The 11,655-nt window shown below is 46.5% G+C and overlaps 1 protein-coding gene across 1 annotated transcript; it reads left to right on the top strand.

The window, feature by feature from the left end:
- Window positions 1-882: 882 nt before the first annotated feature.
- On the top strand, window positions 883-11,354 carry LOC119180976 (uncharacterized). The gene is made up of 3 exons (XM_075874794.1): window positions 883-923; window positions 9,856-9,929; window positions 10,485-11,354. The coding sequence occupies exons 1-3, from the start codon at window positions 908-910 to the stop codon at window positions 11,298-11,300; spliced, it is 906 nt and encodes a 301-aa protein (XP_075730909.1). The 5' UTR covers window positions 883-907; the 3' UTR covers window positions 11,301-11,354.
- The last annotated feature ends 301 nt before the right edge of the window (window positions 11,355-11,655 follow it).

The raw sequence follows: 11,655 nt of genomic DNA, 5'->3' as shown, positions 1-11,655 counted from the left end.
CCGGTCTAATCCCCTAAAGATGATAGCGACTGTCTTCGTCGTTCACACAATATTTAACATGGTAATGGGTGTTCATCTTGTGTTAGAGCTTGTGTAGCTGATTTCTTTGTTTTTCGGAATATGGTTTGAAATAAGGTTGGGGGTAGTGGGGTTGCTGACACCCCCTGTAAGGTTGTTTGCGCTGCGTGGCGCACACATCTCGCCTTAAAAGCCACATTTCGTGTTACAACTACCGGGTGGTGGGTGGCGTTGTGTTCGCGAGCGGTGATCACCACTATCATCATCATGGTTGGTAGGGGTAACGCCGGCGGTGAACCCTGGTGGAAGGCAAGCCTTGGTGGCAGGCGAGAGAGTTGAGCGAGTCTTTTTTGCGCGTGGCGGTTGCCGCAAACGGTTCTCTCTAGCGTGGGTCCCCGGTGCGTGGCACCACGGCTTTCGCGTCCGGGGCCCTCGTGGTAAGTCAAGCTTTGGCGATGCCGCCTTGGGGGTGTTATTGTGTTTGTCCTGTTTTGAAGTGTATGGTAATATAGTGTAAGGACGTCCGAGTGGGTTAATTATAATTGATGTTTAATAATTTGGATGACAATATTGTTCTAGAGCAGTTAAATCAGTGTGTGTCGTTTGGTTTGTTCCGACCGTTTCTACTGTGTCCTTTCACTCCAAGAGCATGGCGTGGCGCTCACTCGCCATTTCGACACCCCACAAAGCATGCACACAAATCAGATATTCTCATTGTACTACCTATTGCTCCAGAATTAGCCGATGTTGACAAAATGCGCGCTGCACTCTTTCATCGGCGACGTGAGTGTCTTGCCAAATGTCAACTTCACAATCCATTCTTTTTTTTTCTCGCTGCATCTCTTGACAAGACGTGGAGGCTGAATCTTGTCGACGCTCTCTTTGTACAATGCGACACGCAGCAAGTAAGATTGCTTTTGAAGTCTTTAAATTTGGTCATTTCATGCCAACTTCGGCAATTCGAGGGGGGGGGGGAGATAATGACGACTCGAAGAAGAAAAAAAAAGCAAACGCACCCTTGGAGCGCAGCTGTCCCGCCGCCACTTGATACTCTTTGAAAAAAGTACGCTGGTGGCCGCGGGATGGCGTGACAGTCTACGGCGCTTGCGAATAGCTCACCTTGTGTTGTAAAGTTTTTTTGTCTGCTTAAACGTTTGCGCCGCTTCTATACAAACGAGAACCTACTAGCCCAACTCTGCCTTCTGTATCATTACTGTTCTGTAGTTGCGGTACACTGTTACAGTTCGCTTCCACAGCCGCTTTACGAAATACGGCAAATAGTCATTACCGATAGAAGCGTCCATCCACAAAGCTACTGTCTACGCTGAACATGCCGTCTAACATGGCCGCTCCAGTGCCGACATAGAAGAGAAAAAATTGCCCCCACCTCCCCGAGAGGGATCGAGAGGATTTCTGGCCACGAGAGGGCAGGGCGTAGTAAATTTAGTGCCAAAAATAATGACGAGACGAGAATTTGTTGAGTAACCATTTATTAGATAGTTTTTTTAGTGGGGAACGGTGCTACGTACGCATCACGCAAGCGCCTTGCGTTACGGGCCATCGTTAGCCACAAATGGGCTTTAGTACCCGCGTACGTAACAAACGTGAAGCGTGTTGCGCCATTTGGTAGATCAATATAGAATTACGTGTTGTTGAAGGCCAATCTGAGCCAGTCCTAGTGTACGTGACGTGCGTACCTCATACGTACGCACGTCACGTACGCGGCTACTACGTAGTTGCCATGTGCGTGACGTGATACGTGTGCGTTGTGGTCTGTGCATGCGCAATGCGCGAAACGGGGCGTCCTTACGTACGCAACGCCGCCACGTGCCATGCGTAAGCTGTATTAAAACTATTTACACACTCATCAGCCAGCGAGTGGTCGAGAGTGAGGCGCGCGTTTCACTCCATTTATATATACGTGCGAGCGAGCGGACGGGAAGGTGTTGATGTGGCGCAGGGAGGAGAAACAGCGAGAGGGGTGGTGAAGCACTACGCACACTCTCTCCTACACTCTCTCCACACACGCAGGAGCTCCGCCGAACTTCCTAGGGTAGAACTCTCGCAATGCGAACGCCCTCACACGACAGAGCGCACTCCGGAGACGCTCCCTGGATTTCGTGCCGACCGGTTGTGCGCCCGCGCGCTCCGCGCGCTCGCGACCTTCAGCGTCATCGTAGCTCTGGCCGACTGGGCTGGCCCTACGTCACCTCCTGTCGCCGACGGCCTTCGGTGACAGCGCAGCTCTGACCTACTGGACCTGTTCTACGCCATCTACAGACGCCGGCAACATCTCTCGCAAGTGTACCCCGTCCTCGGACTCCAGTGACCGTGCTTCCATCTTTCCTGTCTCTCCTATCCCCTCAGTTTGTTGTTGCTTCTTCTTCCTCTTTTCTATACCTTTACTTCTACTCTTTTTATCCCTCCTCACCCCCATCCCTTGTGAGCCCTGTGGCGGTGTCGCTCACTGAAGCAGACAATAACGGGGCTCACTTTTCTCTTCCTTTCTCTATCTTAAGAACCACTCGCAGAGCGCACTCCACCTCTCCACTCACTCATCAATACTCCGCCTGCACCACCTGCTCTGGTTGCTAGGGGTGAGGACAAGCGCCCGCGGCTGTTGCTATGGGAGAGAGAGTGATAGCGGAGAAATAACACCTGCCGGCGTGCGGAAACCGACAGACGCCTGACATGCCCCGACTAAGAAATGCATGCGCATTTTAAAAAAAATAAGGAAAAAGAAACTGCAACCACAAGCCTACTTCTTCTGAAACGGGAACCTCCTTCTGCTCCAGGCGAGAACCAGCGAATTCAGCATGGTACGCTCGAGTTTGAACGGAGGAGTTGTACCTCCTACTTCTTCATACACCAATTATGGAGCAGTGGAAGGCATGAATGGTCAGCTAGGTCCCCGAACGGTGCAGCACGCAGCCCTCGATCATGTCAGGCAGGTGGCTTAGGCCAGTGATAGAACCGCCAAAATAGAAGCTCCCCCTTTGTATTTTCTTCTGATTTACATTTCGCTCCGTTGGCTCTATGTCGTCATGAAATGCTATATTTTGTTCTATGCTCTTCGTCGGAATCCACAGCATGCTCCTGTTTCTTATGGCTCAGCTTTAGAATTCTCACGTGACGCTCTCTTCATTTTTTCCACTTAGTCACCAGTGGGCGCACGTTCCCCCCCCCCCTCCCATTGGTTATGTTTTGTTTGTTGCTCTTGTTGGTGTTTTGTAGCTTTATTCTGACGGTATTCGAGCTTAAGGCAGTCCAACATAAGCAGGAAATACGTATTCTGCGTTGACAGGTGACCGAGACGCCTCACTGGCAAAACGTACCAATCCAGTCCGCTTCAATTGTTTATTGACAATTGTAAATGTAAGAGTACAAATGCCAACGCGTGACGCTGTAGGAAACGCACTTCAACATGAAAAAAAAATGACAGATCCCACGTACAGTGAAAATCGATGATAGGCGACAGACGAATGAGAAATGTTTATGTCACTTTAAAACTTGTCAACATGTTCTAACAATCTAGGAGTGTGGTGATCGATTCCTTCCTTACTCCTTTTCAAAATTAACAATTTCCTTTTATATTAACCAGCTGTTTCATGGCCATCCTCCGGGGGGGGGATGAGCCAAAGGAATAAGCAAGCAAAGAGAGGAGTTCTTGTTGAGGTGCCAATACAATAACTGTTTGATCACCAATAGAGTTGATTTTCTTGGTAGCTCTGTGAAGTGCCCGTAATAAGTATGCACGTTTTGTAAGCCTTTTATTCAGGCCTAAATAGGTTGTCCTCGCCGCCTAATTGTCGCCACATCTTGGCCAACATAAATTGAAGCTAGAAGAAATATTTTCCTGCAGGCAATATTTAGAGCAATGGTGAAGGAATCTGTGTAGTTGACGTTGTTGGCACACATTGATAGTAAAACACAGTGTCCAAACACCAAGAAAAAAAAAACAGACAGTGATCTTTCTCGTTTCATCGCACTCTTCTTTGGTGTTTTTGCGCTGTTTTTTCACTTCGAATTTAAAGAAGCCGCCCGCGAGCTATGTTACCTGCACAACCGGTCCACTAGTGCCCTTTTAGACACAACCTACTTCTTTTCGCTCCCTGTGATTAATAGAGGTTGAAATTTGAGCTCATTTTTCCAGACAGTATATTAAAGAAAACGCACAATCATATGAAGAAGAGTACGATGAATGTTGTTAGAAGTAACTGTAATGTAAATGTGAATAAAGATGCAAGAAACAAGTTGCTGCTGGCAGGGAACGAACCTGTGACCTTCGAATAACGCGTCCGATCCTAACTAGATGGCGCAAGGTTTCTCTGATGCGCAATATGGCTTTGGGTGCTTGTTATCAGGAGATAAACAACAATTAGAAGCCAGGAACGATCAAGGTGTAGGGCAATTTAGAAACTGATAACTGGGAAAGTGGAACAGTTTCGTTGCCGTCACACAAAATTCCGGCCATAAAGTGCCACAGTTTTTGGGATCGTCTGGAGCAGGTATCTTAAGCACGCGGCCACGGACACTTCGCTGGTGGCCCGCTTGTGCACCAGAGACAAGCTGTAGAAACATTCATAAATTGTATTCACGTCATTTTCTCCCCTGATTCGATTAATATCGCTTTGTTCGGGTAAGCTACAGAGACAGGACTGATACCGAACAAACCTTTTATTAGTGGTTATGTGATAACTATGTGTCAAAATATCGCCGTCGGTCAATAGTTTTTATATCAGAAATGTAGCGATTGCGGAGATCAGTGTCAACATCTTTCTAGAAACCGGACGAGAACCACATATCAGACATGAAAAAGAATGGCCTATTCATGTTTACTTTTTGAATGCTGTAAAGCATAAGATGTTTTTTTTACTGCGTATTTCACATTTCAAAGTTTAGTAATGGTTGCAGAACTTGGGAACCTTTTGCGAAGTTATTACTTCATACCTTGCCGAAAGCGAAGTGTCTGCAGACCTTGGCTTGAGATTTAAAAACACCTTAATTGGTTGTACTGATCGTGAATTATATGTAAGGACAGCTGCATACACGACACTGCGTGTATTTCACTTCTCGCTATTCGCAAGTATAGGTTAGCTCCTTCCGGAATTGAATTCCTATAGAAAACACTCGCCAGCATTGCTAAAAGACGAGTGAGTCTACGTTAAGTCGATTTTTCCAGAGAACAGGAAAAATCTAAAGATGCCAAACGTTGAATACTCGTGTTCAATGTCACGTTTCGCAATTTCGAAGTAAACTCTACAATTCAAAACTCTGATTTAAAGGGAATCTTGATCAGGCAATGGCGGCAAGTAATTCATTTAAAACAAATAGCTTCACGCTGTAACATAGCTGTATCGCTGAAGAAGGCTATATAGGACTTCGAAATACGCGTCTCGTTATTTAGGTGAAATTAGACAGAGTTTACCGTTTGCGTAATAACGGGAGTTAAGGGAATAGCGTTACCGTGTAGCAAACGTTCGTTCCGAACAGCGTCTTATAGTTAAGCGGGATAGCGTTTACGTGGTTACAGTGTACTAGAATATACTGCGTAGTGGGGTTCAGGAGAGGGCACGCATCTTGCGGTCGCTTGAAGCAGCGAGTGTTGACAGGTTGCGCAGGTGAGCGTGGGCTGTAAGCAAACTTAACACGCCTGGTACGGGGCAGCAGTAGATATGGGCAATTAGAAGCCACAGATGTTTCGCTCAAAGAAATACCGAGGGAAGGATTTAAGGGGAGAGCAAACTTTCCACTGTTTGTTCCAAAATTACTGCAGCGCTATATGCAAATGCATGCGCGTAAAGAAGGCACACAGCGAACAGATAACGCTTAGTTTAATCCAATGCAGTTGTGCGCAAAAAAGGCCCACATCGATCGGATAACATCTTCATCAAAACCTGCGATCCAAGAACCTGCTCTTAGGAAAGAAAGAAGTCTCAGTAATGCCTATAATAAACCTCGTGATTTTATCTGAAAAGCTTCCAGTGGCTCTCGAACAATGGCGCCCCTGCTCATAATCTGAATGTTATTCAGCTCACACTTGTGTGAATTGCAATGGGCCGGCAAATATGCCTTCACTTTTGACAGCTCAGTGTGACCACGCGCACACCTTCTCGTCTGGCCGGCTGACGTCTTGCCGCAGAATATCGGGAATTCGTCGACAACACCGTTGGCACGTTTTGTGTATGACTTTACGTACTTGTTGCCGCAGCCGCCTTTTTTTGTTCCCATTGTTTCGTATACGTGGGCAACGCTGAGATAGCTTCCGGGAAGAGGAAATAAAAAAAGCAACAATTGGCACGCCGTGCCTGCTTGCAACCTTTCTTGAGGTTGTGTGAAAGCCAGTGCATGTACGGTGCGACCTCAGCTCTCGCCGTTCTGCGCTCAACCCCAGTTCACATTTGCAATTCTGGAGGAGCGACTCGGTGGCAGCGTTGAGGGAAACCACCCAAGGTAAACCGATCCCATTGGATTTGAAAACCCTTTTTGCGTGAACGGGACCACGAGCTGTCACTGAAGGGCGAACATCCACCGACCCACTGCGATTCACACAATTGTGAGCCGTATCTGATTGAAATTCAGATTCTGAGATCCACTGCTTGAACTATCGGAAGTTTTACAGCGAAATTTGCTATGTGATCGGAACATGGGTCACGCGCGGCAGTCTAGTTGTCCGCCGCTGCCGCTATTCGTAACCAGTATTGAAAGAAAAGGAAAAAAAACTTGGTAAATAAAAAAAACATCAATGGCACAACGGGATTCAAACCCGGGTATGCTATATGTATACGTGCCACCCCAGTATCCTACCACTGAGCCACAGAACTATAGCCTCAGACCGGCTTCATGTCGGCACAACGCACCAATGGCACAACGCACCAATGGCACAACGCACCAATGGCACAACGCACCAATGGCACAACGGGATTCGAACCCGGGTATGCTATATGTATACGTGCCACCCCAGTATCCTACCACTGAGCCACAGAACTATAGCCTCAAACCGGCTTCATGTCGGGAAAAAAACCGCGTTAATATGAGTAGTAAAGCGTGTTAGAACGTCATAGAAACAAGGAAGCGTCACGCATAGCGTGTTGAGTGGGCCATCCTCTCCCATCTATTAAAAAACTTGTTCTTCATCGCCTATTAACTATGGCGCATACACACTTCACGCATAATTCTTCATCGTCGTATGCCACTGCATAAAAGAAATGCCCAATATTCCTACCAATAGTGTAGCGGATATCACGCTTCTCCGAAGAATGACGAAGGATAGCATAGCGACTGCTGGTCAAGCGTTGTCTCCTCTTTGTATCTTCTGTGAGGAGGAGGAAACAATCAGTCATTCCTTTCTATCCTGTCGCCGGTATACGTCATTGAGAAGAAGATTAATAGCACCACCTCTTCGAAACTTGAGTCTGGATATATCTGAACCAGTTGTTCTATCATTCGGTGCCTCTACTCTGGGCTACAGTCACGGGGATGTTTACTACGCCACAGAGGAATTTATCAGTCAGATAAAAGAATAGAGAGTTAAATTTACTATTGCAAGAAGAAGAAGAAGAAGAAGAAGAAGAAGAAGAAGAAGAAGAAGAAGAAGAAGAAGAAGAAGAAGAAGAAGAAGAAGAAGAAGAAGAAGAAGAAGAAGAAGAAGAAGAAGAAGAAGAAGAAGAAGAAGAAGAAGAAGAAGAAGAAGAAGAAGAAGAAGAAGAAGAAGAAGAAGAAGAAGAATATGCACGTACCTTCTGAGGTACGTGCATATTCACCAGCTCTGTAATCTTGTCACGGAAAATTTTCCCCAATTCATTCATGTCACATAACTCCAATATGCACGAAAAAATGGTAAAATACAAGACCAGCACTTCAGTGATGGCATCAAAGTCTCCTTTGTCGTACATGAAAACACTACAAGGAGATTGTTTACACGCAGGTATCATAGAAACGTTTCATTCTACAATAACAGAACTATGATCACTAATTCCTGGACCACGGTGTCCTGGGCGTACATTTGGTGAAGAATAAAGTTTTCATCACTGCTTAGTAAAAGACCTAGTACTGCGAAGTGTGGCAGCTTGGGCTAGTTGGTATGACATGACGATAGTATAGCGCGAGAACAAAACGACGACACAGAGTGTCCTTCTTGTCTCTGTGTCGTCGTTTTGTTCTCGCGCTATAACTATCGTCAGACCTAGTACTGCGTTTAACTATGTTGGTTCGTTCACATATTGCTGTAATCCAAAGACGCGCGTGAGTTTTGAAAAGGCAGAACAATTGAGAGGTTTCTGTGGGGTTACACAGTCGGAATCCCACTTCATATCAGGCAGATTGAGATCCCCCCCCCCCCCCCCCATTATCACGCATTCAGATATTTGCGATAGCATGTCGGAAAGCTGAAGTAATGCTTCACTGCTATGGTCTGCTGGGCGGTAAAACTATCCAAAAACGATGCTGTTTCCCTGGGAAAATTGGACGTGGCATCGTACTCATTCAGTTTCATTATGAAAAGCAACTTCTCCACTGGGAGGGCTACTTGAAATAAAAAACGCACTACCACAATGCCTGTTTCCATTTTTACGGTACCCTGTAAAAACTGTTTCGCCTGCCTCTAAGCTTGGCTGCTGCTATAGGTATGAACGCAATCAATACTTTGGGTGCGTATCGCATTTCTCATTGAAGCCTTCATCTAACATTTCCGGCATTTTGCGTTTTGGTGCAGAGATAGTTCTTTTTTTGTGCTCTTCACTTCGCGTTCTCTTATTGTGGATTGCTTCACACGAAAGATAACTATTTGTAATGCTTCGCAGCACGTTTGCAAGAAACTTCTTTCTTGGCTCAAGAAATTGAGCCACCGCTCGCGTTATTAGGTTTTCTTTGTGCCGCTACATCTATTCGAATTCACTGCATGAGTGAGATTTTGTGAAACGTGCAGCTATGCTCAGTATTGTTATCTGTGCCGTTCGCAAATTGCTTGAATTTCTAACGAGTACAGTAAGGAGAAGTGGACTATCTAAAAACATATTTTCTAGCTAAATCTAGGACGTAATCTTTGAGTAAACATTTCCTCCTCGTTAACGGCTTGCATAACACCTAAAATTGCGTTGTTTTTGCCGCGGCAAATGATTGTGATTGTTTTTCGCGAAAAGGCGAAGTAAAGTGTGTAGAAGAAAATTAGTGCGAAGGTGGGGAAGAAAACGTAGCCAACTTTTTCTTTTCTTTTTTCGCTTTATGCCAGAGTCAAGTGCTGAGGCAACCATACTGCCACATCGTGTTGTGCACTGCATGTGTAGTTGTGTGCGTTCATTTCAGTTTCGCTCTGCTGTGGTTCTTCTTATATTGTTGTCTGTATGTTTATTTCTTGTGTGTAATTTATAATGATGGTATGGCGGCTGTATTTTCACGTCTCGCAGTGCATTGAAGCTCTCATTGTGCCTGCGTTTATCAAACATTAACAAAGTGGGCATGCGCTTACCAAGAATGTCGCTTGAAAATAAAGGGTTCGCTCCTCCAACGATTCTCATGTTTTAATGGAAATGTGTTCATAGATGCACATTGGCATAGTGAGCTGGCCTTTCTAGCGATTCGGCTTACATGAAGCTCATCAATGCATGCAAACGACGCGTTACAAAATTAAAGTATGGCCTCAGAGATGAGCACGCACGTAGAAGTGGTCTCGAAGGCTGTATAATATTTTTTGTCACCACAAAATGGCCTTCGAGACAGTCTTCTCTACGCTCTGCCATCTCTGAGACTGCGAAGTTTGCTCACAGTCATTCGCTGCGCTGTGAACACTCTAAGGAAGTGTCCCCCCTTAACCTTCTGTATTACTCTATATGCTTGCAGCAAACCCTGGCGCCCACGTTCGCCATCTGCTGACGCCTACCGAAGACTCCAGTTCACACCTGAGCGGTTCCTCGGTAGGGGTTGCTACACAAATGATGTAAAAAGCGTAGTTTATTCCTTTCTTCTTGGTAAAACAGAGGAGAGATCGAGAAAACAGCAAAAATGGAAATTCTGAAACTTTGAGCTGACCAGACGGCAGCGTTTACTTCAACCAACGATTCAGTATCTATGTATCAAGACGCTTTATAATGTTACTACAACGTTATTCATTAGATAACAGGGAGGTGTACGTTCACTGCCTTGAATAAAATTGCAGTCAGGATAGAAAGCGTCCCTGTGGCAATGTCCCAAAACAGACGCACCAATATTTAGCGCAGCTTTCACCGTCATACTAATTCCTATCTTCCAAAACAAAAGAATTGGAAGTCTTTTTTTTTTTTTGCCTCTCACGGCCTTTCGTTTTCTTTATTTGTCCACTCCTCGCCTAGCTTGCACTGTGTGGGCCAATTGATGTCTGTGGCAATAGGTTTTCCGCTCCTTTTCGTTCTATCTTTCATGACCAATATAGTTTGATCTTTTGGAAGAAGAAAAAAAACGCCGTGGCACTCACGTGACACGTGCTCTTTTAGGTCACGAGGTGCACACGGATAGAACGGCAATCTACGGCTCGAGGCATCAGGCTCGGCTTCCTAATTGCGGCGACCGTTATTCACTCCAGTCGAGGTCTACCCCACGGCCTTGCCCATTCGGTCAAGGTGATGGAAGCAAAGGCCGAAGACGACGGGGCAGAGAATGGAGGGAGCACCGCCACACGAAACACGGGAAGCAAGGCCTCAGAAGGCGGTGCCTCAGCCGGTCCCAGCGCAGGGCCTTCCACCGCAAACCAGGTGAACCACCGATACGCACTGAGAGGCAAGAAACTTGCTGTGGAACCGCAGCATGAAGGCCATCCCGACTTCAGGGCCGGTTCGTCAAACGCCGACCAGACACCGCCGGAATTCAAGACTCCGCCACCGAAAGGAAACACCACCGGCCGGCGCAAAAAGGCTGGCGCTAAAGACAAAGTGGCCTTTGACATGATTCCTGAGAATTCTCTGGTGTCAACAAAGGAAGACCGTGCACCCGCGCCAGCTTGTCATCAGACTCAAGAGATAGTTCACCCGGAGCCGTTCCCGAACCCATCTGCTGCTGACACCAAAGCAGCAGGACGTTTGCCCAGGCCGAAAACCGGTGCAGAGCCGAAAACTGGCGCAGAGAAGCTGCGTGACAAAAATCCGGCCCCTGCAGAGAAGCATACCGGCCATGGAGAAACGGCGGCCTCTGCAAGCTCTGGCCGCAAGACAAAAAGGCTCTTGCGTAGAGACACGTTCGGGGCGTGTTTCTACTTGCCTCCGTGCGATGGGTTCGAGGTCCCAGAGAGCAGTGACAAGCAAGCCAATTCGTGAGGAGTCATTCACTTTTTTGAATAAAGGCGTCGTCGCTGAAGTGGTGCAGAACAAGTGTTCAATTACTGAAAAATGGGTTAACTTTAGGCAAACGTTCTTGTTGTTCGCGTTCAACTATTGCTCGTGGCGCATACCCACTTGCTGGCTGCACACCAAGGGCGAGCTCACCTCTCGTGACCACATTTCGTTGTCTTCTTTCTTTTATATTATTCGCATAGATTGTCATTCAAGTTAGTACAACGTTACGAGGTGGAGGTAAATGATGCGGTACATGACTAACATGTCATGATTATCATGTCTGGATGTGTCGTTTACCTTCGTTATCTATTCACGTCACGTGGTTCCAAATTTTGTA

The sequence above is a fragment of the Rhipicephalus microplus genome, chromosome 10 (assembly GCF_043290135.1).
Source record: "Rhipicephalus microplus isolate Deutch F79 chromosome 10, USDA_Rmic, whole genome shotgun sequence".
In the NCBI taxonomy this organism is placed as follows: Eukaryota; Metazoa; Arthropoda; class Arachnida; order Ixodida; family Ixodidae; genus Rhipicephalus; species Rhipicephalus microplus.
Note: the sequence above shows the minus strand (reverse complement) of the source record. Positions and strands in the feature narration are given on the sequence as shown.